Source organism: Grampus griseus (assembly GCF_964374135.1).
Source record: "Grampus griseus genome assembly, chromosome: 18".
NCBI lineage: Eukaryota > Metazoa > Chordata > Mammalia > Artiodactyla > Delphinidae > Grampus > Grampus griseus.
The window spans coordinates 9,389,745-9,405,399 of record NC_139012.1 but is presented as its reverse complement, the minus strand read 5'-3'; the positions used below and the strand labels follow the sequence as shown (position 1 = coordinate 9,405,399).

The window sequence follows — 15,655 nt, the reverse complement described above, 5'->3', positions numbered from 1 at the left end:
CAGCAGCAGTAGCAGGGGAAGAGGAAACCTGTGCTTATTAACTGCATATTCTTGACACTTCAGCAACTTTTATTACTTTTACAACTTTCCAAAATGCAAAGGCTTTGGGATGAAAAATATAAAAGTCTGACATACATAAAATACTCCAAACCTTACAGGAAAACTTCATCATTGCCACACCATCTGGGATAGCTTACTCCAAAAGGAAAGTCTAAGAGATTATGAAATGAACCTATTACAGCTTAGCGCCCGTTGTCCCAAGCATTGGAGAGAAATGGAAAAGTGGAGACAGAGCTGGGGACACACTTCTGAGTGAGGGCGTTATCCTGTGGGGAACGTCGCTGGTCACAGTGGCTGCTGGAGCACCCAGGAGAGAACACATAAAACCGGTAAGAATGAACAGGGGCAAACACTGTGGTTGACAGTCTAGCCCATCCCAGGGATGGATCCAGAAAAATACTGGAATATAATGCTGAATTCTATTATTATTTAAGATCCACTGAGTTCATTCTAAAAATGTTTACCCTGTATCAGTCAGATCAGCATTCAAATACTACTTCTGCCAAGTACGAGTCTGTGGCAAAATTACTTCACTTTCTCTCATCCGTGAAAATAAAAATAATGCTCCCTATTTCCTGCGATTGGAAGAAGTAAGAGATAAGATATACAACGCCTCTCATCCTAGCAGGTTCAGTGAAGATGTTTGATTACTTTCCCTACAGTGTCCTTTAATGTGTCAGGCATGAAGCCAAGACAGATCCTTCTGTATTGCATAGATTTGTCCAATCTCTGCATCCCTCCATTCAAGTCCAACCCCACCCCCAGAGAGAAGGTCTTCTCTACGGCAGATGTGTTCAGTCCTCCCTACAGCAAGGTTGGCCTCAGCATGAAAACAGCAGTGATCTCATTTGCCGGAATAAGGATGAGGTAATTATTGAACAATCGAAGCCACAGAAATGATTAAGGTGCTGGTGGCATTTACTTATGCAGAAACATTAATAGAGTTAAACAATTGTAAGCTGGCCAAATGGTAAGGAGGATAAAAAGCCGTGAACAAATATTTGAAGGGCATAATGTAACTCAGGCTAGGCAGGAATTATTTACAGAAATTTAAAGAGCTACAATGAGGCATGTGGTAGAATAAAAAGACATCAGGCAATGAGATTCTGACTATTTTCAAGACCCTTTCAAAATGGAGAGAATTGTTAGATTCTGGAGAAAACAATTGTCCATCAAACATTCAAGATTTCCCTGTGAAAAGATAACATATTCATGATGTAGCCACTGAACCCAGTAGTTACATATCCCCCTGGAGAAACTAACAAGAAGAGATAATAGAACTCTGTCTATAAAATTATTCCTAAACTCTAATTGCCAAAACTTCACTATTTCCCATACCTTAGATGTCCTCTGTCACTCTAACAGGATATTTTAAAAATTCAAAAATGCAAATGTAAAAAGTTACCTTAACTTTGTCACCAGAGCTAATAATTATGTATCTATTTTTAATAGAGAGATACATAAGGGAACATATTAGCATTACTTGAAATCAAATATTATCAGTGAAAACATTCCACATACAGAAAATAAATTTTGTTAAATAGCTCTCTTACATTTAGGACTGTTCCTTTCTGTACAGTGCTTGAATTTGAGTGATGTCGAGTGATTTTAGTTTGCCAATTATTATTGACTATGGTAGCAATGAAAGAGTTTGAAAAAAGAGTGATTACCTAGTCACAAACCTATATTTGACAATAAAGACAAAGATTTTAAAAACTAACTAACTCTTAGAAAGACCATTCAAATTCTTCTCTATATTTTGTAGAGGCAAGTCACTCAGGCCCAATACAAATGCATGTGATGAAAAGGATCTTCTCCCAAATAAGAAAACACCATTGCCTTCTAGTGGTACCTGAGGACCAACTGAGTACCTACAGTGTCTGGCAGGCCATCACGGGGCATGATGGCAATAGTTAACCCATTAACATATTTAGAAATCCAAATATGCCATAACTATGAAAAGATCACATGAATGGCTTTAGTGGTGTAAGTGGCATGTTAAAAGTATTTTGATGCTAACTTTACCCACATTATAGTGAAAAATACAAATTTATTGTGTCAGTTGAATTCCAAATGCTGTACCAGTAGGATAAGGACTGAGAGGAAACCCTTGGATTTGACCACTTGCAGGTCCTTGGTGACCTTGACAAGAGCAGCTTATTGGTGGGGACAGAAACCTGATTAGAAAGGGTTCAAGACAGAGTGGGAGGAGGGAAACTGGAGATTTCTTTTTCAAGAAGTTTTGCCAATAAAAGATAATTGGTTTAATAACAAGAGAGGAATGCATAATCAAGAGGAGATTAACTTTTAAGATGAGCTATATTACGGCAGATTTATATGCTGATGAGAATAATACAGCATGATATAGAAATTATATGATGCAGAAGAGAAAGGGAAATATTGGATTGATGTCCCTGAGTAGGGGAAACGATCTGTTCCTCAATTTATAGAGGTCTTGACCTTAAATAGGAGCACTAAGAGTTCATTCCCAAGTTCAGTAGGGAAAAGGGGAAAGTGGATAGATCTGCAGATACGTTTGTAAAAGCAGTTGTGGAGTATATGGAAATTTATTTTTGATAATTTCTGTTTTCTCAGAAAAATAGAAGAACATAGTTGACAGTGGGGATGGGGGAGGAGGTATAGATGTCTGAAGAGAAATAAGATAAGAAATATAATCTATTTAAGCGGAAAGAGATTTTTAAAAAATGTACCAAGGGCCCACTTGATGTTACTGACTATGGATTCAAAGTAGAACCAATTCATGCATGTGTGTGTTTTTCTTCAGGCAAAATCAGCTGTGTAGGTGGAGGCACAAAGTAGGTGGGCAGTTGGATTAACCAGTTAGTTTTACCACGTAAGCAAAGTAAGAAGAAAAGAAGAGTCAGATAAACCAATAAAATATCTAAATAACACATAACTAGATTTGTAAGCCTGCCCCAGAAATAAACATTCATCCATGTGCAATTTCTATAAAGTACATAATACAATTTAAAAACAACTTAGCCTTGACTACATTACATTTTTCTGGTATTGGTATTAAGAATAAGATCTAAGAATTCATTGGAAAAGGACTGTGAACCAATGTGTTAACTCAAAAGCAGCATAAAACATACATTATCTAGATTTCTAGCCATCTATAATTTTTATGATTGATTTGTGACTCCATAACCTTGTTGGTTTGCTTCAGTTTATCATGTACAATAAAGCCAATAAGGAACGTAACAACAAGGCTTCCTAACAGAAATAAGAAATGTTGAAAATATATAATCTAAGAAAATTAATGAAAAATTAATGAAAGACCTATCATGGAAGTCACTACATGCTCATGAAAGCCCTCCAAATTAATCCTTTTCAGAATTTCAGGTCAATGCTGCAATTCATTAGGAAGATAACATCAAACGTGTCACTTCCAAACACTTGTTGGAAAACCAAAGCTACATTCCTATGTCAAAAATGGCTTGGTAAAATACAGCATTTATTTATTTACTGTCTCTTTCCCCAAATCCCACAAATAAGTCTCTAATTCCAGGCAAACTTTCCTACACCCTCGATTTTAAAGAGTAAATAACACATTATTACATGAATCCAATCAACAGATATATATGGTGAGCATCTACTATGTGCCTTGAAATAATGTGTCTTCCATTAATGTTGATGTCATGAAGAACTGAGAGTGTAAAGTAGTGAGAAGAATAGAGGACTGAAGGACCAATTTGCTCCTGAATTCCGGTTTTATCACTCGCTACGTGTAAATCTTTTGGCAAAACTCAAATTTTTTGAGTATTAGTTTCCTTTGCTATGAAATGGTGATGAATCTCAACTAATTGAAGTAATGAAATAAAACATGTGGCAATTGAGAATTGGCACTGGTTAAGAGTAGGGACCCTGGAGTCAGCCTGGAACCTGGCTTTTAAAACCAGCTCCACTCTTTAATGTTATGTAAACTTGGACAATTTACTCATTCTTTTCTTTGGTTTTTAGATACCTTATTTATAAAATGGATAGATGGGTAATATTTTAGTGTATCATCAATTAATGCATAATGTAGCGTACCTACTACATAAGCTTGTTGTGAGGATGAAACAGAACTCAAGAGCACAGTGCCTGAGTCAATTATAGCCGTTGCCATGTGCACACTGATCTCAACTGCCACTCTATGCTGTTACTTGTAAATCCTGAGAAATACAGGATTTTTCATTCATTCAGTAAATGCTGTGGAGTGTTATCTATATGCCAGGCGCTGGTGAGACACTGACTTTTAAGTGGCTGTCCCCCATCATCATACCATATGCGTCCCTATTAAACCTGATACCAAAGAACTATAAAAGCACAGGGTGAAACACATATTACACAAAAAATATTTCACACAATACAGCTTTATGAAAATAACCTTTTCTTTCCTGAATGACAAAGTGGTAACTATCATAAAATGGTTTCTATAAAAGGTGGCTAGATTCCTACTACCATACCGTACTGCTAGCCTTCACCCCCAGGAAACAGTGAATGGTGATATATTCATTATTAGATAAAACTACTAAATTATAGTAATTTCTTAAAATGAATGCTGGAATCATTACAGATAAAATTACTAAATTAGTTTTCTGTTCATGTCAACACAGTGCAGTTGACTTTAAATTGCATCAACCCCCCTAAAATGGTCTCTTATATGCTTGAGTTTACCATTATGTTTTTGGTTTTCGTTTGGTTTTTTTGCTTGTTTTTAGCCCTTGAGTGCCAAAATGACAATATTTAAAACATCACACACAATTTGTATTATCTAAATATGATAGCCCTTTGTGGCTAAAATTTCTCACCATTTGGAGAGGAATTAATACACAGTTTACCTAGAAAGAAACCTAGATTTTGGAACTAAGTGATAAATCAGATTGAAAAATACTTCATCTACCTTTCCCTTTCAATTTCTGCCATTATTTTAAAATTAGTAAATAAAATTTAGAAGATATCATTTTACATTGAAGAGAGCGGAGGTTTCTGTCTATTTTAAAATAATTTTCTTATAGTAACATTATATAGACTAAAATTATTAACAGACAAACAGAATTTGGGAGGTAAATGTAGAAGAGTTGTACTAATAATTATAGTAATTTGAAATATAAAGTGAAATCTGTAACTGATAACAGTAACCTAGTGGGGGGTTTGAGAGGAATTGTTGCTTCCGAAATCTTATATAAAGAAATGTCAAAGGATTTCTTCACCAGTTAATAGTACTGACCATTTTCTCAATATAAGTAAACTCATCTCAATCAATGAATCTAACTTAACCCAAAGCAAACCACCTTACTTAACCTTACTTGCATCTTACCTGACCTACTATGCTCTCTTACACTTTCCATATCCACCACTTAATTTATTGCACCATAGTGGTATTATCCTTTTTCAGAAGCCTATAGCGAATGCAGAATGTTTGAAATCATAACAATTAAGCCACAGAAAAAATATATACGGAAGCAAGGTCAATGTTTTTAAAAAAATCTTTAAAATTGTTTTATGTACCAAGTCAGTAATATGCCCATAATATCTCTTACTTAGAAACCCTACATTTGACAAAATAGCCCTTGTTAAAAAAATGAGACAGTTCAGATTAGAAAAACTATAATTTTGTCTTGCCTTAATAAACCTAACAAATAATAAAACTCTGATTATCAAAAAGTTAGCAACAGGTATTATCAAAAGATAGGAAGACTCCCACAGACATCACCCTAAAAAAGTAAAAAAAAAAAATACACTTCTGAAAAGAAAAGGAAGATGATCTTTTGGGAGAAAAATACTCTCTTGTTTTATTTTGACCTAAAGAGCCCAAATAAGCAGGCGGTCTCTGCATTTTCAATGGTGATGGCTCAGAAGCAGTAGCACAAGAACGGTGGACTTTCGATAACTCTTGGCTGTTGATTATTTTCTGAGGGTGAGCATGGCTTTCCTTAGATAGTACCTTGTTAAGAAGGAAGACCACTTCTCTTTTATTAGGATAGCTGAGAGTTTCATTATCACAGAGGAACAAAATAAATATATATAGGCATATATATATATTTCTGCCTTTTATACAAAAGAGTAAGTTGAAAACAATTTTTACGTAGCTCATTTTTCAGTCCTTGTTTCTTACGACATCTGTAATTTAAGTAAATGTGTCAGTAAGAAACTCACAAAACTATTGAGTAAACATACATGACACATGATACCATGGCTCCTATGACAGTAGCCAAAAAAAGAACAGATTTCAAAACACAATTGCATTAGCTATACCAAAGATTTTGAAAGGTTATTATCCTATAAAAATGAAAGATCTTGTTTGGTTTAAAAGCTAATAACAAAAATGCAACACTTTTAGGATAAAATGTTCATATACGTCATTGCACGTAGGTTCTATTTCAGTTTTCTTGTTTTCTTGTTGAGATTCCAAATAATAAAACTGTTTGCAAATTTTTGGCTTCCTTGTACCTTCTTATTTCTTTAGCTAAATTAACAGATATTCTAAGTATCTGTTTTCATACATTAAGGCTTAGAGTGAGGTTGGTTATATTCTTGCATTCTTGAGAGTAACTCACAAATATGTAGTCACATTCCAATCCCTGAAAAAAGGGATAGATTATATTGTGTATATTTAGGGAAAGTAAAAAAGATATAAAATTTTGAAAAGTATATTTACTTCTAAAATGGGCTAGTTAGAGCACTTTGGTTCAGAGACACTTTTTCAGCTTTGGAGATGTTGACATTCCTTATTTCACTTCAATCTGAGGGCAGTGACAAGTACCCAGGGCATGGCAGACACTCTGTCAAGATTTGAGGGCCTATGAGTGCAGAAAACAGAGACGCTGCTCCCAACTACAATCTGCTGAATATGTGTGCAAATTAATTATTATTGGGCATAAACAACAATCATGAGGTATAAAATGGAGAATTATTTTTACTTCTCTGCAATGAGGGAAGACTTCTCAGAGGAGTTGGCACTTTTTTTCAAGCTTCAAGAAATGGGGATAATTTCAACAGGTGAAGAGAGAAGAAAGAAGAATCTATGCACGGAGTGAAGCACAAACAAAAGCACAGGGATTTGAAACCATGTGGTTGAATTTTGTGGGGGTTTTTGGTTTTGTTTTTTAAAGACCAAGTCTTTTATTTTATATTTTAAAGATTTTTTTCTGATGTGGACCATTTTTAAAGTCTTTGTTGAATTTGTTACAATATTGCTTCTGTTTTATGTTCTGGTTTTTTGGCTATGAGGCATGTGGGATCTTAGCTCCCCCACCAGGGATCGAACCCACACCCCCTGCATTGGAAGGCAAAGTCTTAACTATTGGACTGCCAGGGAAGTCCCTAGTTGAACTTTGAATGATGTTTGGAGTCTAAGGAGTTAGAGGAAGAGTAGAGGAAGATGAATCTGGAAACGTAAGATAAAATGTGATGCTCACCACGACCACTAAGCCATCTTGCAAATTTCTGTCCTTTACAGATACAAAAGCCATCCTTTTATGGGGGTAGGAGGTGGTCAGAGTTGGGGGGTAAGGTTTGACCAAAAGGGATAAATAAATATGTCATACTCTTTATATTAAATTACTACTTAAAGTAGGATTAAAAAGAAAAAATCCCTACATTTAAGAAACGTATACTACTCTTTCCCAAAAGACAAAATATCGAGCTATTCCTTATTTTGTTGGCAAACATGTCAAATATATTTGTATTTCCTTGTCAAAATGCAAACTGCAGACAACATAGACATGATATAAAATAACAGTGTACTTAAAGTTTCTACACCTCCCTTGCTTCTCCCAACAGGCTAAGGTTATTCCCACCTCAGGGGCTTCACACACATTGTTCTTCTAACCTCTGCATCCTTCTCAGATGTCAGCATTCAACCTGTAGCTCTTGGTGTGGCCACCCTGCCTACTTGATCTAATTAGGTCCCTCTTCCTACCCACCCTCACCCCCCCACCCCCGTGGTTCTCTACCTCAGCCCTCTATGTGCTTTTTGGGACTTTGACTTTTGTAATTCATATTAACTTGTTCCTTGCCATATGCAGTGACTTTCTACCCCATGTCTGTAAGCTCCTTGATGGAGGGAGATTCGTCTGTTCTTTTCAACACTCCACATATAATACCTGGAACAGGACCTGACATATTACAAAGATTCAATAACTATTTGTCAAATTAATAATTTTCAAATACAAAGATATGTGGAATTGTCATACCTAAAAGTTATATCTTGAAATTAACAAATCAGACTTTTAAAATTTCCTAGGGTCAGTTCTTAGGCAAAGAGTGAGTATAGGAGGAAAAGGAAAATATGCTTATGCTTAAAAAATGTTTCCTAAAAGAATATTTAATTAAATAATAAAATAATTGTGTATAGTTATATTTAATAATATATTGTAAAATCATGTAACTATATATCAATATATGATTTACATAACATAGTTTTAGTATTTCTTTGGTTTAAATTAATAATTAATTCCTTTCTGATACTCAAGGGATATATCTATATTTTTCTTCACTAAAGAATATATTTCTTGATATATAAGATATATGAGAAGGATAAAAGGAAAGGTTTTGATGAGATTTCCTCTGGCTTATCTTCTTTTCCATTCTCCCACCAAAAATAAGGTAGCAGAAGTGACTTCAAATATATCACTGCAAACTCATGAATGTCAAGAGAACAGTCAGGGTTGCAAATGTTGAAATAGACTATCAGAGAGCTCAGATGCTTTTCTTTATCTGGTAAAAAGTTAAAATTCATCCCCATCTTAAAATTCACAAGTGTAAAGCAAACCCTCCTCCATCACCCGATATGACACAGAACATTTATTGTTCATATTTATAAAAGAATCTACTGGTTTATACTTAAAGAATATGTACTAAGTTTTAATCATCATTTATATTAAACAGTCCTATCTAGAAGAAAATATGTTTCTTTACTTCAAATAGATGGCAACACTGGAGCTCTACCTGGTGAAAACTGTGTTCTAAAAGATAATCAGATGAAATTAGGGGAGAAGCAAATATGTTAAGTCATGATAATGTGACCCTCCATGTGTCAACGATGTTTAAAACAGTTGAGTTGGTCTTATAATACCAAGGTTTGCTGGATCATCCTCTAGGCTAAAGTGTAAAATTAAAGTCCATTTTTCTTAATAGCTTCTACACTGGTCTGAAAATACTGTCCCCGAAGTCTTCATCATGAAGTTCCTTCTTTTATAGCTATATAATTTATCTACCTTAAAAATGCCATTCTGATTTTCCTCAGATGTTTGCCTTCTAAGCTAGATTCTAAGAGCAAGTAACTCCAATTTCTAACTGTGACAATGAGCGATTAAAAAAAAAATTAGTTCTAGTCTTTGTTTAAAGAAGCATTGAAACTTTCGGTCGTAAATCTGCAATTGTGTGGGGGACACACACACATACACACATTCACATAGATACACACGTACAGCATATGCTTCTCTCACACATCTTTGGAACAACAGGAAACTTAAAATAAATACAGCTGGGCACCAGGAATACAATGTGCTGGGCAAACATATACTCCTATTAACGTAAATATATTCTTCAGTGTTTCCTGCCGGGCCCACTTAGTAATGAAAAGCAAGCAATCCCCATTTCTCCCACAAAACACCCCACATGCTCTCCAAACAACCACCCCTAGCAACTGGATGTGGAGAGGAACGGAAAGGAACAAAAGGCGCTGGGCTCCAGCTCAGGAGTGAGTCGCCTTCTCAGACCCTGGCATTTTAAAGGCAGCAACAGAAGGTCATGCTGGGCATTAGCTATGTCTCAAAAAATATGTATAGTAAGGCAACTATTAGAGTCACCCGTATGTAGTAACTGCTTCTTTGGCCTCACGTAATTCGCGAGTCCTTGAATCGAAACTACCACGTAGAAGGGACGTCTGCCAAACCCCCAATGGGGACTCGTTCTCCGCCCTCTGCGCCCCTCTCCTCATCCCAAGATGCGACCCAAGGGCTTCAGAGTGACCCGTGCTGCCCGCGAAGCAGCCTTCCAGTAAATCTCCTGAACTGGCTCTCAGCTCCAACACACCCTCGGCTCGCTTCTCTTACCCCAGCCCCTGCTGAGCGCAAGGCAGGGGCCAGCCCCTCCGCCAAGGTCCGGGAGCCGAGGGGGCTCCAGGAGACCCGGGAGGCCAGACCCAGAAATTCCCGGCATCTCCAAGCGGGCTGGAAGCAGCCGGCGCGACCCCAGGGGAGCCAAGACCCTCAGGGCAGAAAGAGGTTTTCCCTGGGAGCCGGCCCGCGTCGGACTCGGAGGGCGAGAGGCAGTGGCGGGAGCGGGCCAACCTGCCGGCGCCTGGCGGCTTGAGTTTTCAGTGGCTACAGGTTGCCTGGGAGCAGATGCCCAGCTCCCGAGGGCGGCAGGCGCTCGGAGCGCTCGGGAGCGAGACTTGTGTTGGGGGAGGGGGGGTGAGAGATGGAGGGAGGCAGGGGAGCCCGAAAAGGCCCCACGCAGGCGGGGACAGGGGAGAGATCCGAGGGCGCGCCTCCCAACCGGGACCCGCACAGACCTTGGCGCCGCAACCTGCGCTTCTTGCGGCCGAAGATGCGCACTTTGGAGAAGATGTCCACCAGGTTGCCGTTGCAGAGCCCGCGGTTCCTGCTGGGACTGCTCCGCCTCCTGCCGGCGGACGGCCGGTCCCAGTGCTGCTCCCGCGCCTGCCGCTTCTGGCGGATCAAGCCGCTGGCGATGGCCGCGGCCATGGTGGCCCCGGGACCGGGTCCGGAGGAGGGCGGGGAGCTGGGGACACAGAGCGGGAAGGGCCGGCGAGGAGGGCAGGCCGGAGGGGCCGGGCCGGGGGCTGGGAGCGCTCAGTCCCGCCTGGGACCCATCGCCCTCTCCGCGGATAGCGGGGCCGGGCCCGCAAATGCGCCCGGGGCGCGGCGGGGCGAACGCCGGGAGCCCGAGGTCGTGCCCGCCGCCGCCGCCGCGTCGGAGCCGGGACTGGGGCCGGGGCCGGGGCCGCGGGCGCCGCCGCTCGCGCCGCCTTCCTGCCCGGCCCGCCTCCCGGGCGGGAGGTCGAGCCGGCTGCCTTCTTCCCGAGCAAGGGATGGAGGGCAGGTGCCGGCCGGGTCCCGCGCGTCGGTCCGCCCAGAGCGCGCTGGGCAGGACTCAGCGTCGGACTCGAGCGGCCCCCCGGCCAGTGCCGCCGCTGCCGCCCGCTCTCGGAGTCCGCCGGTGATCGTCAAGTGTCTTGGAGATCAGCATCTGGAGAGCGCAATCTTCTCCCCGGAGATCTCAAATCAGAGCGCTTCGTTCCCAGCCCGCTACACTCCCCTCCCGTCCCCCTCCTAGGCCAGTCTTCAGAAGGAAACAAAAAGGTATATATATAATAAGGACTTTAAAAAATATTAGTAATACTGTAAAAGAAAGCCAAAACCGATGGCAGGGGGTGGGGTGGTGAGAGGCTGAGCCAAAGCGGGTGGAATTGAAGGAATTATCAGTGCGCTTTTTCTTGGATGAAACTCGCAGGTCTCCGAGGCTTCCGAGGCTTAGCGAGGGCTTCTGGATCTTAACGTGCCTCCTGGTCCACAGAAACTCTCAGCCGTGGTTGGAACGCAAGGTGGTTTCCGCCCTCCCCGCTAATCCCTTCAGCACCAGAGCCTCTCCAGCCCGGGAAGGAGGAGGGGGCGGGGGGGAGGGAGGAGAGTGTGTCCCGAGGAGGGAGGCGCCTCCACTCCCTACCTAATCCACCCAAACTTGCTGGACTCTCCCTTCTGCTCCCAGGAAAAGCAGGCTTGTCGTGTTGAAACCGTAGCAGAGCAAGAAGGAGAGAGGAGGGAAGGGGACAAGACGTGGAGAGGTGGTGCAGAAAGACCCCCTTCCCAAATTTGCTCTCTAGCACTTGGAGGAAGAGATGGCAGCAGCTGTAGCTGCTGCAGAACGGCAGCGGGAACGGAATGCTGAAGAAGCTACCACAGAATATTAAGGGCGGGCGGGGTGTCACAGTATTCCAGCGACAACAGAAAGCAGCCAGACTGAGGGACACTCCAGTCTGAGCTGCCGTCTTTGGCGTCCCTGGGTAGGGAGCCAGGGGGCAAAGCATATGAACTATGTCTGAAATTCAAATACAACAGCTGCTGCCTCTTCTCCTTGACTTCCTGTCTGTGTCCTGGCAGCATTCTGTCATGGATAACCAAAAACATGAAGGTCCAGGAGGAGGGGAACCAGTGCAGAGCACCCTAGAAAAGGAGGTTGGGAGAGAAACAATGCGTGCTTGGATGAATACAGATCCTTGGTTCCTAGGACACACTCCGAGCCACAGAACTATAAGTAGCTTTTGCTCCTATGGCTTCTTACCGTTTCCTCTTCCCTTTAGACTGTTTGCTTATCATTCCAAGAAGGTAAAGAAAAGAAACGCACAAACTAGACTTCTCTCAATCCAGTGTGAAGAACGGAGGAAAGAAAACTCATCTGATAATTAGTACTTGTAACAATCACTTTTCTGGTGACCGCTTTAGAGCTGGAAAGAGGAGAGACACACTCGCAAGGTAGCCCTGGGAGCAGTTCTGAACCAACACCCACTTTCTCTTTGCCTCAGGAATATGCAGTAAAGTACTACAGAGACTTGCAACCAGGCAAGTGGGAGAAGTTCAGACAAGGGCTGATTACAGGGAGGCTAGACACCTTCTGCTCTAGGGAACTTATCCACAGTCTCTCCAAGGAAGCAATTAGTGCTCAGCTGTTTTTCACTGTATTTACCAATAAGCCTCTCTTGGGGAAGAGAATTTCATCTAAGAGGAGTGTGTAGATTTGGGTCCAATGCAGATATCACTGGATTTAGGATAACGTACATACTATTTAACATTAAAGAACATACTCTGTAAGCTTATTTTCCCCACCTTACCATGTTTTATATACATGAAATCTATATATATGTAATAACTACGATTATTAAAAGGAATATGCATGAATAATTTTCCCAGGAATTTGCAATCCTTAATCTCCTATGAGATAGAAAAAGTGAAGAAAAAAGGGTGTGTTAACTATTTTGCTCCATGTCTACCTTTTTTTTTCTCTCTCTCTTTTACATGTCTTTGTTCTTATATGTTTACTAAGTGTATTTAGTATTGCCATGCTCTTGCTTTAAAAGGGAAGGACATTTGCAGAGATGGATACATCTAATAAAAGGCTATTCAAGTGTTTCTTTTAAGAAATTCACCAAAATAAGTCGTATTGAACAGAAATAGTAGCTACTCCTACCTTCCATTATTGAAGAGTGGCTATCTGGACATTTCAGACAGTACAGATTGGAATTTCCGAACGACTTTACAATTAAAGCAAACATATTTACCTAAAGCTAGTAATGAGTTTTTCAAAGAAGCAAAATGTTAAGTATAGTGACCTTTTCAATCTAGTACAACTGCCCCAAATTACATAACCTAGTTAGCTTCTTTTTTTTAATCCTCGTGATATACGTGTGTAGTATAATAATTTGAACAGAGTGAGATTAAGCTGCTTCTTATTATAGCTGTGTTAATTCTTTTCTTTCCAGGCATTTTCTTACAATTCAGGGTTCTCCCCAATTCCCTGGATTGTATAATCCAAGGGAAGGTCGGTTTTTTGTCTCCTTCGGACCCCTCCCTTCAACGCCCAGCTGCGGTTCAGCACCACGGACAAGGATCCGGCCACAGCCAGGGCGCGCGGAGAGCAAGCAGGTTCCCCTGAGCGTGGGCGCGCTGCTGGCTTCGAGAGGCTCCGATACTCTCTGCCCTTAAAAGCAGCTTTCCGCTGCCCAGCCCAAGCCACCCAAGGCGGAAAGGAAATTAATCCTCACGGCTTCCACTGGCATTAGTAACCCACATTGGAGCATGAAGCTTTTCAGCTTTTTGAGAACCAAGAAATACTCTCTCCTGATGTATTCCAACGCCTGGCGAAGCGCCTGAAACAGCGGACTCCTCAGTCCCGGGGCGTCTACTCAGAGTGTGAATTTCACAAGCCTTAAACGCTTCTGTCTGAGGTGGTTTCTGGTTTTAAGGGAGCATGGGGTGGGGGGAAGCACTTGGGCTAATCAAGGTCTTTTAGCTTCATCTCTACGTTTTCCTTTTACCTCCCCAAAACGCTGTTTAGTTGTTTACAGATAGAGGTAAGCGAAAGAAAACGCAAGAGAGCCATCTGCTGTCTTAAGCTGTGATAAAAGCGTGTGCAAAAAACCAGAGTGAAAACCGTTCAGGGCGGGTGAACCGAAATCCATACCTTGCTGTAATTCAGAAAATAATGTTACACTCATGAGAACCGCCTCGGTGTCGTTCATTTCACCTTTGAATGTACAAAAACAAACAATATAGTACTGATCAGGTAGAGTGGCTCCTGACCAACCTGTTAGGCGTCTGAACTCTGATTTCAGACAGTCTCGTTCATTTCTGGATTTTGCTCCATCCTGGCTGTATAATGACCTCCAGTGAGTTGCTTCAGTTTCTCTCAGCCTCAATTTCCTCACCTCTAAAACTGAGATGATAATAAAATCTCCTTCTTAATTCTTGCGAGGTTAAATTTAGTAATGTAAAGATCCTTGTCCATTGTCTGGTACATCCTCAGTGCTTAAAAATGACAGCTATTATTGTCATGATGTCCCAGATCACTCATTTCTATCTCGGAAATTCTTTTCCAATTTCCATGTCTTTTTCAAGAATCAAAATGTATGTATTCCCATGTATATTTCCTCACCTCCGAACTGGGTACTTGAAAAGATTTTAAGTAATTAGAAATGTAAAAATTATTTTTTTAAATAAAGAAGTCCAAGGTCAAACTTTGGTTCATAATTGACTAAATTTGTGAACTTAGCTCTGTAAGGCTCTTTCCCTACTCACTGAATAGAGATAATAAAAACATTTCCCTCCCTCACAGAGATTAATATGTGTGCCTATGAGAAAAGAGTTCTAAAACTGTAAAGTACCACACAAGCATTAGTTCATTGGAAGCTGATTGTTCAACTACTTCCCTGTGCTCGCAACATCTCCAGAAGATGCCATGCTCCCTTTGGCCCCTCTACTTTGCATATGTTTTTCCTTCTACCTGGGACACTTTTACTGCCTCTTGCCCACACTCCCCTCGGTAATATAAAACAGTAGCTAAAATCACAATTGGAGTAAAGCAATCATAGGCTTGACTGCATCCTTGAGCAATTCATCTAAACCTCTCTAAGTTTCTATTTCTTCTTCTCTGTAAAATGGTCACAATAATGCAATAAGGTTATTATGAGGATTAAATAAGAACATGTATATAAAACACAGCAGTGCCTGCCAAATAGTGCAAATTCAATAAATGATAGCTACTGGTAATCATTTAACTCATCACTCAGGTCTTCATTTCTTCAATGACCAAGTCCTACATTGACACTTCTATGAAGATGTCTAGTAGGCATCTCGGGCTTAACATGGCCAAGATTAAACTCTCTTTCTTCTTTCTCAAACCTGCTTTCCAATCTGCCCCATCTCTGGAATGACATTTCCATTCTTCTTCTTCCTCCGGCCCCAAAACTTGGGCATCAAACTAATCTCATTTCTTTCTTTAGTACCTCTTATGTAATTCCTCAACAAAATGTATTCACTCTACCTTCAAAATAGATCTACCATAAGAT

General features: G+C 40.8%; 1 protein-coding gene across 3 annotated transcripts in view; it reads right to left on the bottom strand.

Moving 5' to 3' along the window:
- Positions 1-15,655, bottom strand: part of FGF14 (fibroblast growth factor 14) — a gene marked incomplete at both ends in the record, with an annotated part of 613,902 nt that overhangs the window by 158,185 nt on the left and 440,062 nt on the right. The window contains one exon of one of the 3 annotated variants that reach the window (XM_082675717.1): positions 10,586-10,778. The exons of the other annotated variants lie outside the window; for them this stretch is intronic. Within the exon in view, the coding sequence (XP_082531843.1) occupies positions 10,586-10,778 (193 nt within the window). Of the gene's footprint in view, positions 1-10,585; positions 10,779-15,655 lie in introns of those variants that run through there. 3 annotated transcript variants of the gene reach the window in all.